The 15206-nt window shown below is 37.5% G+C and overlaps 1 protein-coding gene across 2 annotated transcripts in view; it reads right to left on the bottom strand.

Annotated features, from left to right (window-relative positions):
• COL5A2 (collagen type V alpha 2 chain) overlaps nt 1-15206 on the bottom strand; it is a 193751-nt gene that overhangs the window by 137997 nt on the left and 40548 nt on the right. Inside the window, exon 1 of one of the 2 annotated variants that reach the window (XM_058711571.1) lies at nt 11086-11402. The exons of the other annotated variant lie outside the window; for it this stretch is intronic. Coding sequence (XP_058567554.1) covers nt 11086-11182 — 97 coding nt within the window. The 5' untranslated portion in view covers nt 11183-11402. Of the gene's footprint in view, nt 1-11085; nt 11403-15206 lie in introns of those variants that run through there. 2 annotated transcript variants of the gene reach the window in all.

Below are 15206 nucleotides of genomic sequence, written 5' to 3'. Positions count from 1 at the left end.
GCTCTTTCCTCTAGGACTTTGCAACATTGCCTCCATAGAACAGATGTGGAAAGAAGACAAGGTAGCTCAGGTAAGTGTTCCTTTGGCAAGTTTATGGAACATACTTATCTATATGCTGCAAATGCCAAAATAACATTTAAAAGTACAAGTTTAATTATCAATATTTTATCATCCTTTGTGTACCAAACCATCACAAGCCTTGCCAATGGAACTTCAAATGCATTCACTGATTAATTCACTAATTCTATTTCAGTTTTGTCTCTTTCTCTACATAAAGGAATTACCCCACTTTTTTAAAAAATAAAATAAGCAGATTGCAAGAAGACTGAATTCTTCCCAGGCTAATGAGAATTCCATTTGTTCGGGAATTTATTAGTTGTTTCTCAGCAAAATCCAGTTCAGTTTTACGATGCTTGAGGGAGAAAAATAAAAGCACAAACCCTTGCCTAATCTCATCAGTGGACACCATGACTTGAGGGGATATGGGAAATGGTTGTAGAAAGTGACATTTTGTATGAATACTCAGAAAGACATAACACTTACAGCACCTGAAGGCCTGAACATAAGAACTCTGATGAAGTGTTCAGTTGTTCTTCCTTCAAGAACCCAAGGTCATTTTTTTTTACCAGTATAAACTTGTGTAAAAGAAAGTTCTTATATCAGAATCACTCATTTACCTTGGAATGACCAGTACCCTTCTGCCTTCTCAAAATAAAGTATAAGGCTTGTTTATAAAGCTTCAGAGATTTAGTGTTTATAGTCAAAGACCTGAAAACTAGGCAGGTTTTTTGCAGTTCATCTACTATGACAATCAATTAACTTCACTGTCCACCAGCCCATCCTACCAGAAATTCTAGTTCAAAAATTAGCACTAACATGAAAAACATGCTGTTCTGAATTAAACTGTAACTTAATCATTTCTTCAATATAAAGCTCTGCAAAGAACGAGACAGAAATGGCTTAAAAGTAATTTCAAACTAGGGGCATCTGGGTGACTTAGTCAGTTAAGCATCCGACTTTGGCTCATGACCTAGTGGTTCGTGAGTTCGAGCCCCGCATCTGGCTCTGTGCTGACACCTCAGAGCCTGAAGCCTGCTTCAGATTCTGTGTCTCCCTCTCTCTCTGCCCCTCCCCCACTCATGTTCTGTCTCTCTTTCTTTTTCAAAAATAGATAATCATTAAAAAAATAATTTCAGGGGCGCCTGGGTGGCGCAGTCGGTTAAGCGTCCGACTTCAGCCAGGTCACGATCTCGCGGTCCGTGAGTTCGAGCCCCGCGTCAGGCTCTGGGCTGATGGCTCGGAGCCTGGAGCCTGTTTCCGATTCTGTGTCTCCCTCTGTCTCTGCCCCTCCCCCGTTCATGCTCTGTCTCTCTCTGTCCCAAAAATAAATTAAAAAAAAAAAAAGTTGAAAAAAAATAATTTCAAACTAGCATAAATGGATAATTTATGGATAATTTCAAACTACCATAAATAGGATAGGTTCCTTTACCTCAGGAGCAAGTAATAAGCATACAACTACTATTTAAGATAAATAAAAAGATTAAAGCTCTATAAATGAATTTATTTGCTATGGAAACCATCCATATTTTTAGAATTCCATAATAAAAAAAAAAAAAATCTAAAGCTGATGGCCACAGAACAACCATACTGGATAATAAAGATTTAGTTAAAGAAATTCATAGCTACAAATTATCTGGTAAAATTCCATAAGCGTGCCTCCCTCTAAGTCAAAACCATCATTTTATTAAAGTGTGAAAAACTGGGAAGAATGAAAAGTGCAGCAAAGTAGGGAAAGCATGAGTGTGAATAATGTGCCTACTTCCTACACAGTTTCTGCTTTCTGGAGTAAACTTCACAAAAATCTCCTGGGAGTAGGAGTGAAGAAACCAGCAACCTTTGGAAAATGAAGAGACTTGCTGCGAAGTCTGGGAAAAGATGGGTCACCCCACTTCTGTATCCAAATAGTCCCGGGAGCTGCCTTGTAAATCCCTGTGCAGTGAAGCAATTCCTCTCATTCCAAATGCAACCCAGAGCGATGCGGTTTGGAAAATAAGCTTCCAATTTTTAATAGAGATTTTTATGACTATCATATTTTCAGAGAATAAACTCTGAAATAGACATAGCTGGTAGACAGGCATGAGGTAGCACTGGGGCATGGAATGAATCGTGCTTGGCTTGCTCACACACTGGAAACCACTGCACAGAATGAAATGTGTGTGTGGGGGGGTGTGAAACAGGAAGTGGGGGGTGATGCTTCAGACCACATGGCCATGAGACAGTCTCCAGTCTCCAGTGGAAAGATGTTTTTGTTTCTTTTGTTTTTTCCCATAGTAAACCTATATAAGGAGCCAATACAGTAAAACTCTGTTTGAAGAATAAAAATTTTAAATAGGTTTAAAATATAGCCCAATTAGAAATCAGGTAAATACATCGATGTATTATCAAAATGACCATAATACAATGGTAGGTAAAATTTGCATCTTAAGTTTTACACTAGACGTTCATCTCTTTGAGAGCAAAAGTTGTTTATTTTTCCATACTAACAGTTTCATCGTCATAATCACCCAATAAGCATTTATTATTATTTCTATGTTATTAAGTAGTAATGGAATAATAATATCAACTATCATTTAATGAGCTCCTGCTATTTGCTAGGAGCCATACTATATAGGTGGTTTATATGTGGGATAGTGTTCATAATAATTATTTGAGGTATATATTATCATTCTAATTGTATACATAAAGAAACCAAGACAGAGAAATAAAAAAAATTGCTCAAGAATATGCAAATTTGCAAAACCTGAGTTTGAAATAAGTGCACTGATACTTGAATAAATGGCAGGGGGAAAAAAAAAGAAGGGCACCTGGATGCCTCAGTGGGTTCAGCACCGACTTTGGCTCAGGTGATAATCTCACAGTTGGTGAGTTCGAGCCCGCATCAGGCTCTATGCTGACAGTGTAGAGCCTGAAGCCTGCTTCGGATCCTATGTGTCCCTCTCTCCCTGCCCCTTCCCCTGCTCGTGCTCTGTCTCTCTCTCTCTCTTTCTCTCTCAAAAATAAAATAAACATAAAGTAAAATAAAATAAATAAATGGTGGGACATTTTTTTAGATTTTAAAAATTAATATTCAACTGGGATATGAATGGAATAACTATTATGTACCTAATACATAAAATGAATTCATAACATGGAGTGGAATCTGAAAAGCAGAGGTAAAAAAAGGAAAAGTGCATGTGTGTATGTGCAGTGGGAGGTCAAAACTACAAGCAATTTCTTATTTTGAGACATGGAGTTACAGCTGATCTGACTCACATTCTAGAAACAGGCCAGGTCTTAGAAGGTCTTCTGTGCCATGCTTAGGAGCTTGAACATTATTCTTTCCCCAAATTATTGGAGTCAATAGAAGGTTATAGGGAAGGTAATGATGTGATCAGATTTTAGGTTTTTTGATTTAGATTTTTATATCACAGTGGCAACAGAAGAGGTCTATACACATGCAAGTGGGAAGTGGCCACACAGGAGGCAAGGCAGGGAATTTAAATGCTACTGCAATTATCCAGGGATATAATGTAGGCCTGAACTGAGGTGTTTGGAGAAGACAGGGAGAAGAGGTATATTGAGGAAATATTTAGTGGATAAAACGGAAGAATTTAGTAACTGATTGTGGAGTTTTGCTGGAGTGACCAGATAAGATGATGTTGCCATTAACTGATATAAGGAATACACAGGAAAAATTATCCTGTCTTAGGGGAAAGATAATGAGTTGAGTTTTAGATACACTGAACTTGAAGTGGTTATGGCCCATCAGTGGAGAATTCTGAAGTTCATGTAGAAGTTCAGGATTGGAAAGAGATTTGAGAATTATCAGCAGTTAGCTGTTAAGCAAAACCCTGAGAGTGACTGATTCCTAGATGGATCTAGGAAGAGAATATACAGGGAAGACCAGTGAACTAAATCCTCTGAGAAAACAAAGTGCTAAGGGAAAAAAGGAGAGAAGGAGCCCATGCTGAGAAGAAAAGGTAAGGTAGCTAGAGGAAGAACTTTCAGAGAGTAGTCTTTCAGGAAAGCTGGAGTGGTTAATTGTATCAAATAAAGGCGAAAGGCCTGATAAGACAGGTAAAAGGAGCCCACTGGAAACATCGCCATTTTCGTCTTCATCTTACTCCACTAGCTTAACTGGAATGGGACAGGGAGCAGGCAAAAGTCAGAATGCATAGGGATGAGTGAGGGCATGGAAGGAGAGACAGAAAACTATATTACTCTTTTAAAGCAGGCAGGGTAAGAATTAAGAAAGGGTGGGAGCCAGACAGGGGCCCTGGGAGAGAGCTGAGATTGTTTATAAGATAGCGGGAAAAGCACCAAAGAAAGAGAGTGGTTGTAGTTATAGAAAAGAGAACATGATTGATGGAGCAAGTTCCTCTGGGAAATGGAGAATAAAGAAAGTACAGAAGAGGAACAAATCCAGAAGTTGTCTCAAAATAAATTCAAAGATTAGGTAAAGTAAAAAATATACCACTAAGGTTTGTATCGGTGATGACTGAAATCAGATTGAATATCACTCTCTGTGTCTCATTTAAGTGCTCTAAAATTACCTTCAGGTAATTTTCCCAAGTGATCTGCCTAGGAGTCCCATCAGATTGACAGGGGTGTGTACGTTTTCCCTGATTTTAGATGAGGACTCAAAGGCTTGGTGAGACTAAAGGACTCTCTGCAGTTTGCAAAACAGCTAAATAGCAGAGATGGACCAGAACCCATGTGTTTTCCCAGTGATTGTTGGACTGGGCTTCCTTTCCTTACTACAGTATGCAGACTGCAATAAGTCTATGATGCTTATGTTGCAAGCAACATTTCCACTGAAAATATATTTGTTGCCTCTTGAAACTGGGTTTATAACTGTGATTGAGCAGACACCCAAAAAAGAAAAAAAAAAGAAAAAAAAAAGAGAGAGAGAGAGAGAGAGAGAACTGTGAGACTGTCTTTTCTCCTTCCCAGGAGAAACTTAAAAAAAAAAAAAAAAAAAAGGATGCAAACATTTTTGAATTTGAACATTATACCATAGAGCTACAGGGACAAGTTTCCATTAATTCATTAATCTTAATTTATTAATATTGTTAATATCACTACCTTCTCTGTAGAAGGCAACATGGGGATAAGAAAAATCTTGCATTATTGTGATTTATCTTATACACTGTTCCTTAGAGAATATATTATGTATAAGATGAAAACAACTTGATTCCTTTGGAAGGGCTTAGTTTTGAACATCAATAAAATATAATAAAAACATCAAAGCTGCCAATGTGGCCACAATTTTAAGGCAAAATATTCCATAAGACAGTCTGCTCCTCTCGTCAAGCAAATGCAAGAGTAGATTAAAAATATTGTTCTAATTTAAGACTGAATAAATAAATATGTTTATTATTATATTATATTATAAATATATAATAAATATTTTGAGGAAATGTCAAAAAAAAAAAAAAAATATTGTTCTAAAAATATTGATTATAACAGCTCAACATCTTAAAGGAAATTTAGATGAAATACATGTAAAATTTACATGGAAAGGAATTGGGAGGAAAACTGAATTGTCAATATCTTCCCAACTCCATTGTTTTATACAAACTTGTACAACTTGCCCAAATTTATATAATAAAATCAATTAATAACAATTTTAGTCTTTTCCTCTATCATTACTACATCTTTCATATGTAAATCTAAATTTTTGAATGTGATTCAAAACAAAACATAGTAGGTCAAAAAATGACTGATTTTTAAACATTTTATGAATGTGATAAAAGGCCACTGATGATGTATGGATTGTCCTTCAAGTAGGAGAACATTGTTTAAAAAAGATTTTTTTCTGTGGCCATAGATTAACATTATTCCAAACTTGTAAGTCCCAGCTACTCAAAACAAAGATTTCTCTTTGTGTTGTTACCTCACAGTCAGCATTATGTGCATTTCTAGACTGAACAATACAATGAATTTTAGACCTGTGGTGAAAAAGTGTTCTAAAAATGTGAAGACAGGAAGCAAGAGAGAAAATGAAAATTATATAACCACCTGGAAATATATTTTAATAAGATGTACTCATTGCATAGTAGAATGATTTACCTAACTGCTGTGAAGAAGATTTGGGCATTGCGTTATTTTTCCAGAAATGCCACAGTGGTGAATTTGCCACAGTTTCTCTACAAACTTTAATTAGGCAACTTTGTAAGTGAAAGGAATAAGTATTATAGCAAGTTATTTCCACACCACAGTTGTGTAGTCTTGGAACAAGAAGCCAACTGGTCCACGTCAATATCAAAACAATGTTAGGCAGAGATGCAGTATAGTGGTTAACCAACAGGAATCAGAATCACCTAGACAGCTTCCCAAATCCCATCCAAACCATCTACATCAAGATATCTGGAAAAGAGGGAAGCCTAGATCTATATCAGTAACAAGCTCTTCAGATGATTATTCAGCCAGCTCAATGTGGATCTGTGGATTGCTTACCCACTAACCTAAAGAGTCATGGTCAATGCACATGTTGTTCTGTCAATATAAAAAATTATCTGTATCTATCAATCTACCAGTCTACATCTATAGAGAGAGATATACTCTTCAAAATAAAGCCTCACTTTAGTTTGGATAAAAGTTATAGGTACTTCTAAATGTATTTTAAAAGAATTAGAAAGCAAAAAGCTGCAGTCTAATTTAAGTGCCATCCAATGTTCTTGGCTTCATGGACTACTTGGAAGTGACCAATAACAAGGGTATATCTGGTCACACAACTATATCCTGCCCAGTGAAACTAGATCTATTCCAATGAAAGTGGGTGACAGTTACACTCATTGCGGTTGGGACTATATTTGCCTCCTAACAGCTATTCTCTCTTTTATTTCTTTCGTAACATAATTCTATTCAGTAGAGTACGCTGCTAGTGCTACTCACCTAAAAGACTGCATTTCCCAGCCACCCTTGTAGCTTTGTGTGACCATATGACTGAATTCTGGCCACAAGTAAGTTGAAGTGGGATGAAGACTTAATAGCCTCCATGAATAAAGACAGAATCACAGCCTTCGTCTCTCATCCTCTATCCAGATGCCTGGAAAGTAAATGTAACGGCTGGAAATCCAGCAGCCATCTAAGACCATAACATCAAGGATTATACCCCAGGAATATGAGAGTAGAGAACTAGAAAGAGACGGAGTCTTTGATGACTTTGTACAGCTAATATACCAGCCTTTCACTACCTAACTAAAACTTTCTTTTATTAAAAAAAAAAAAAAAAGCACTTTAAAAAAAATTTAAACAATTGCATTCTGGTATATGCAGCTGAACCTAGATTAAAACATCCACTATGAAAGAAAAGGTTGTATGTCCTACATAATCCAAAGTATCTATTTCAATTAATGAGTTTAAAACAATTTATGAATTTTCAAGTATCGTAAGCTATGTATTCATATTCTCTACTTCCTATAAAATGATCCAATCCAAGTACTACTTAGTAATGTACTAAGTACCATTTAAAACAATCTGGGCCAAGTAGTACTAAGTAATGAGCACTTGTGTCTTCAAGTTTGTATTATAATAATGAGATAAATGGTAGATGTGGCATAAAAATGGAAGAAACCATGATATAAAAAGGACTCTGAGCCCTTCATCTCTTAGTAATCAGAAGCTGGCTTGGGTCCAGGATATCAGTGTAGGGTTGCAACAAGAGGGTTGCAAATTTATGGTCCATGAGCCAGACTTGGCGCTCAGAGATATTGTATTTGGCTTATGCAATGCTTTCTGGAAAACACTGGTTTTGAATGCCTTAAAGTGGGCATATGCATCTTCAGTTCTCCACAGGCCCATCATCCCCTGTTGATATACAAACACTCACTTGCTTCAGTTGTTTATGTCACCTACCTGGTCTCTGGAAATAAAATGGTACAATGCTGCACCTTTCCTTCTCCCCATTCTTTCTCTGTTGTTGAAATCAACGATTCATATCAAAGATTATATTCTCAGATTAAGTCTGTCCATTTCTAATAACAAAAATGTGCATAACTCAATAGGTGTTAGACCTTTGTTTAGGAGTATAAAAATTACTATAAATTCATAGTATTTTCTCCTAGAAAAAACAAATGGGGAACCTTTTTTTTTTAATTTTTTTTTTTTAGCGTTTATTTATTTTTGAGACAGAGAGAGACAGAGCATGAATGGGGGAGGGTCAGAGAGAGGGAGACACAGAATCTGAAACAGGCTCCAGGCTCTGAGCTGTCAGCACAGAGCCTGACGCGGGGCTCGAACCCACGAACCATGAGATCATGACCTGAGCCGAAGTCAGCGCTTAACCGACTGAGCCACCCAGGCGCCCCTAAATGGGGAATCTTTTAAAGCATCCCACCACCACCATCACAGACACATATACCCCAAAACTCATGAAAAGCTGATTTTGTCTTCTTAACTCTGCTTCTTGTTACTGAATAGTGTCAGCTAAAGTTAGCCCAACTTCCCTTCAGTTCTTAGGAATGTGAAAAATTAATTCAGTTCTTATATTAATTGATAGGTAGTAATTATCTGGGCCTATATGTCCTAAAACTTTATTTATTTACTCTTATCTCATCATTCATAAGTATTTCTATCAGGCAGACACTGTGCTTATGTTGACATTTCTGGTAAATAAACACAGTCAAACAGATAAAAAATATACTTTGAAGTCTTGAAAAGAAAACTATAAAAGCTTGTAAACATGTAGTTACCTGTGATAACATGTGTCTACATTTCAAAGGGGACATATTTTTACACAAAATCACTACCACATTATATCAATTAGTTATAGCCAAAATTTGAAAAATATACTTGTTTTGCCTGTGAACCTTAGCTATTTCTTTAGTTTAAAGCATTTACTTGAACTTACTCTTCCCCAAACTTAAAATCACATGGAGTTTCAAAATTCTGACACTTTTATTAAGCTTGTGTCAAGCCTGAACAGGGGGAATAAAGTATTGCCAAGTATCCATTCAATACAACTGAAACCAAAATATGAACAGTAAGTAAGTACAATACAAGTTACAAAACTCTGAATATACTAGATTCTGGAATTCTTGTGTATATTACCTTTAATTTGGGCCATACAACTTTCTATTGCTATTGAATTTTTATCACATATTTTCTCCTGGGTTGAGTAATAAAACAGAGGAATTTAAGTTTTACCATGTGTATGTACGGAATTATACTTTTTCTGTAAAATCTGATGTTTGGGATTCCGATTGCTGTGCTGTTTGGTTATATAGGGGGAAGAGGGGTTGGTATGGAGATGGAGACTGTTTTGTACCAAATATCAAATTTCTAAAATTTAGGTAAATTAATATTAGAAAACATTAAACTCTCCTTATTTTTCAATAACACCTACAGAGTAATTACAATTATTTGGGAAAGTCTTTTAACATATGGCTTATTCCATATACCTTATGAAACACTCTTTTCGTTTATTCACATGATCAATTATTTCCACACTTTATAAAAGTAAGTTGTTTATTTTAAAGTATATTGACATGGAAAATTGTGTTAATTAAGTTTTAAACTAAAGTTGTTGATTGTTTTGGTGGGGGAGGGGAGTGAACTGTTCCTTTTATAATTAAATTTGCTATTTCTATTGTAATTTTTCCATATTTTTTCCTCCCCTTTCCTGACTCCTAGTACCTATTCAATTATTTTCGCCTCCCCTCCAAACAACTAATGTTTTTCACACCATTTCAAAGAAACTCAACAGTTTTACCTTTTATGAATTGCCTCGTTTTTTAAAACATAAAAAGTAACGTAAAAAGTTACAAGATTTTAGAAAGTGCCCCCTCTATGGGACTCTGGACAGATTGTTGGGTATTCATTTCACATTCTTATTTTCACTCTTTAAATGATTTTTAGACCTTGTGGCCTGTAGATTAATTTTATGAACATCTTCAGAGCAAAAATACACAGAAGCAGGTATTAAAAAATATACACACACATATGCATATATCTGTATATATATATATATATACACTCAAATATATATATAAAAGACAATAACAGAAAAGTTTAAATGTGCTAAGTTTTAAAAGCTTGAGTTTGATGTTAAATAGTTATGAAAATCTATATGGTCTATTATGAAAAAAAACATGTCTGGAGAATAAGGATTTAATAATCAGTGGAACCAATTTAAATGTTTTCTTATATTCTATAGCAGCCATGCATTTTTGCTTAACCATACCATGCCACCCAACTCTAACCATGAGCAAATTGCATAGGAAAAAAAAAATCGGTAACCAGGCAAGATTTGCCTTAAATCAGAAAAAAGAAATGAAACTTGTGTCTAAAGGATAATGCCCATGCAAATACTCCATGATAAATACATTATATATAAGGCATGCCGATTTGCAGCCTTCCGCCATCCAGCAGGGAGACACCACTGTCCTGATAATCAAGTCAGTAGGGTGGGAAAATACCACTGTTTAAGAAATCTGGCTTCTATCAGCCTCTGTCACGGACAAGTAAACGAGACTGTCTCTCAGTAAGCAAAAGTGGTTTAAGATCACAAATGAAAATGGGAAAGAAGTAAAAGTCTGTAAAGAGAAAAGAATAAGGAGCCAAAGACAAAGAAAAATCAGTTATCAGAGTGGCTGCAGAGGTTTTTCTAAACAAAGAATTGTATGAAGCAGCTGAAGTTCCGTACAAAAAAGACTCCACCCTACCCAGCTCCTGCTGCGACTTTTCCTTGCTCTGAAAACTCCAGCCCACAGAACAGAACTCCTCTGACTAAAAGTGCTTTTAGTGCTCCGTTTTAAGCACTCTCCATTTCTTTTAAACTTCCCACTGTCCACATTCAGGCAAAAGGACTTCTAAGGTTTCCCAGAAACATGCAGCCCAACGGCAGATGGAGAAGCTCCGCATTTACAAATATCCTGATTGTCTTCCGAGAGAGAGCCGTTTCCCAGGTGCAAATCTGTCAGCCCCCTTCTCAACTTCAAACCAGAACTTCCTCTTCACGCTCTTCCTTCCCGAGGCTTAACATTCCACCTATTTCCCAAACCGTGCAGTAAACACCACAAGCAAAGCAAACAGCAAACTCACCATCCTCGCCTTCTTCCTGGGCTTTTATTGAGACAAACTGCCCTAATAAAACAGTAAGAATGAGGAGAGGTCTTGCTTCCACCCAGTTTGCCATCATGTCTAAATATTAGACATGTGGGTCCTCCTGGGAGTGAAAAGTAGATTCTAAGGTTATTGTAGCACCATGAAGTCAGCTGCGGGCTCTTTTAGCACCAGCCCCAGGGCAGCCTTTGCAAACCCCCTTTTTCAGCACCAGCTCCAGCACAGTCTGAGAAAACTTTTTTCAAGCGATGCAGCTTTAAATAGGAAGAATGCTGCCTCCACTTCTTTTCCTGCCCCTTTTCAGCTTGTTCAGGCTCATAACCATCCAGTGTCTGCCAAGCAACGGTCTGATTGATGGTAAACAACCAAATCAGAACACGCGCCTCTGTGCCTTGAACTGTCCCTACTTCATTTATGTTTTAAACACAAATGAGGGCTTAATCACAGGAACAAATGTTTATTTCTCTTTCTCTTTCTTTCTTTCTTTTGTTTTTTAACAGAAAGCCTGTTAGAAGGAAATAGTCCTAGTCTCCCCTCCCTAATCCTTCCCCCAGACACACACCCCTTCACTTTTTTCCCTATAAGCTACACAGCCTTTTTGCCTACTCTTTGGTGTCTAGAAAATTCAGGACTCTTGTCCACCTTAAACTTACAAAGGATCAAATTTTAACCCTTTCTTTTCACTGAAGAGGAAGTATTCTTGTCTCCTTGACAGACTGTGTTTCTTTTTCCAGATTCAGTTTCTTTTCCCAGATTCTGGAAGGGGACTATTAAAACTGTGCCCAGGTAAGCTTCAGGTGAAGGAAACTGCTTGAGATGAATGAATTTGTGATGCATCCTACTTTGAATTAAGATGATCTCCGCATTTCTCCACATCTCTTGTTTAGTGGAACACATCTGCAGATCCCTTTTGGCCCAGAAAGTTTTATTACGTAGAAAACTAGTCGACTATGTTAGTGTAGAGGAATGGGAAGTATACTGCATTTGGATCCAGCAAGTCTCATTTTCAACAACAGCTCTGCCACTTACCAATTTCGTAAACACAAAGTCCTTTATCTCTGGGCACTCCCATTTTCTCATTTGAGAAAAGGGCTCTGCCTTGACCAGTGTTTAAGGTTTAGGGACACTAAAATGAGTAGTGTATTATTAACTAAGTTCCAAATTGCAAAGAGCTACATAAGAGTCGATGGTGGAGTTATTATTCCTACACCAGTCTTTCAGGGACTGTGGTAGTCCCAGTTGCACATGCCCTTTAAGAGCAATATTCATGAATTTTTGTGCCACCCCTCTTGCTTGCCAAGATCTTAATGACCTCTGAGTGTTGTACATGATCTAATACATTCACTGCCTTGAGTACACCTAGACCCAGAGTGGCTGTCCTATACAATACAGGTGAGCCAACTGCTTATAGTAACTACGCAGTGATCAGGTACCTTGCACCATACAAAGCACTGAGGGAGAAAACGACACGAAATAACTGAAGGCCTTGTCCCATTGTCATCAAGGAACACAAGTAGATGCTAAAAAAGATAAATTTACATGAAACAAAGAAACATAAGCCAGAGCATATAAATACATTGGGGAGTGCATTAAGGCCAGTAGAAATTCAGAGAAAGGACAGATTATAGAGTGCAATTAGCTAAGTAATACATGATCACTTTTAATAGAAGAAATCCAAGAACCTTTGAATTTTAGCTGGGAGCTAGAATCTCTGGAGAAATATTCCAGAGGGGCTCAACTTTCCAAGCACCTGGAACCCTGGATCTCTCAGTTTAATTTTTCACTTTTACAAGAAAGATTAAAAACGCAATTCAGCCTCTCACGGTTCCCTCCAGCTTCAGCCTCTTCTTCCTATCAAACCAAAAGCACATGGTATGATGGGGACACAGCAAATATTCTCAGGACAGCTGTGATACATTAGCTTGTCTCTGGGAGCTTTGTGACTCAGGCTTTTCCTCTATCATCTATTAGGATCCTACATTACAATTTGCAAGAGTAAAACGTACACAGGTGTTCACCAGGTGTGTCTGTTTTATAGATGTGGTTGCATTCAGGATAGAGGACTCAACCATTTCTTAGTCCTTGAAAAACTGATTCTAGGCCTCAGTGCTTACGTGGGGAGCTCATAAATCCATCTCAATTTCAGTGAAGCCCTTCCCAAGTATACACATGATAATAATACACACCTCCTGAGTAAGCATTTACCAATTCAATTTCCATAGCAACCTTGAAAGTTATTATTTTTTCAAATCATATATAAGGAATTATGATTCAAAGAAATTTACCTGCTCCAGTTTGCTCAGCTACTAAGTGGTAGATTTAGGGTTTAGGGTTCTATACCAGAGATGTCTGACTCCCAAGTGAGTATGTTTATTTCTTCCTACGTCTTAGATCTGCCTGACACCAATATTTCCAGTCTCCAGAGAAAAGATGTCTCAGCACCCTCACAGTTGATCATTCCCTTGACACTCCTTTTTTTTTTTAGTTTACTTATTTTGAGAGAGAGAGGGAGAGAGACAGCAAGAGAGAGCATGAGCAAGGGGAGGGACAGGAAGAGAAGAAAAGAGAGAGAATCCCAAGCAGGCTCCATGCCTTCAGTACAGTTCAGCTTGAACTCACAAATTGTGAGATCATGACCTGAGCCAAAACCAAGTGTCAGACACTTAACCAACTGAGCCACCCAGGCACCCCTCCCTTGGTCCTCTTTATCCCATCCCTTCACATCTCCTGCAGGACATTTTTCTGTGTCATCTCTATCCTCAAAAAAGAAACAAAAAAACCCCAAAGATTTCCCTTAAGTACTCATCTTGTGTAGTCTCTTTTTTCCCCTTCTACTCCCTCACCCCTCAGTTATACTTCACCCTTTGCATTAGAATATCATCGCCAGCAGTACCAGAGACATCCATATCTCTTTATTGATAAACCCAAAGACTTTTCATCTTCCTTCCCTATAGTATTTGATACTCTGACTATTCCCTTCTTACTGAAACTCCTTCCTCTCAAGACTCCCTGGTCCTACATACTCCTCTTATATTCCTTGCTTTTCTGGTCAAACATCCTTTTCTAATTCCTTTCAGAGAGTTATTGTGTTTTTCCAACATTGTCCCATCAGCATGTTACCTATGCTGCCCATTCTCTTGGGCTATATTAATTATTAGATCCCTGGAGTTCATTTTCATTTACATGCTAACGACTTCCAGTCAAGGCTTTCTTCCTGAATTATAGATCTGCAGACTTGTATTTCTTTTTTTTTAGTTTTTATTTTTTATTTTAAGATGGTGCTGCATACACAAGGGGCAGAGAGAGGGAGACAGAGGATCCGAAGGGGCTCATCACTGACAGCGGTGAGCCCTATGTGGGGCTTGAACTCATAAATAATGAGATCATGACCTCAGCCAAAGTCTGATGCTCAACCTACTGAGCCAACCAAGTGCTCTTGCAGACTTGTATTTCTAAGTGTCTGCATTGAACATCTTCCTCTGAACAAGTTCACCAAGCTCAAAGAGTCCAAAATGAAACCATTATCTCTCACTGTTCTTTGTACCCATTAACACTGCCACCATTATTATATCCCAAAGATCAGGAACATAGGAAGACACCCTTCCTTCTCCCTCAACATACATCCAATTGATTGCCAAGTCTTGTTGGCTTTATTACATGTTTCTTCACTCAATTATTTTCCCCTTCTAAAAAAAAAAAAGAAAAAAACCCTAAACTACATTAACTCCCAAGTACTTACAAGATATAGTGACATAATATTTTAAGAGGGAAGGAGGAGGAGGGGAGAAAGGAGGGCACAGGGAGGAGGAAAATGCCTACTTCTTGGTTCCCATCTCTTTCTGTTTTCCTCTTTTGGCTTCAGCCATTGGAAACATAAATTTTCCCAGGCACATAAGCAGTTTCACACCTCAGAATTTTGCTCAGGCTCTGACCTTTGCCTGAAATAACCATTTCCCTTGTCTAGTTCATTCCCTTATTCAACAAATATTTGTTGAATACCTATTATTTGCCAGGTTCTACTCCAGGAACTGAGGATATATCTGTGAACAACACAAACAAAGTCCCTGATGCTGGAGAGCTTACAACCTTGAGTGGAAAAA

This window comes from Neofelis nebulosa, chromosome 2 (assembly GCF_028018385.1).
Source record: "Neofelis nebulosa isolate mNeoNeb1 chromosome 2, mNeoNeb1.pri, whole genome shotgun sequence".
Taxonomy (NCBI): domain Eukaryota; kingdom Metazoa; phylum Chordata; class Mammalia; order Carnivora; family Felidae; genus Neofelis; species Neofelis nebulosa.
This window is presented reverse-complemented; position numbering and strand designations above follow the sequence as displayed.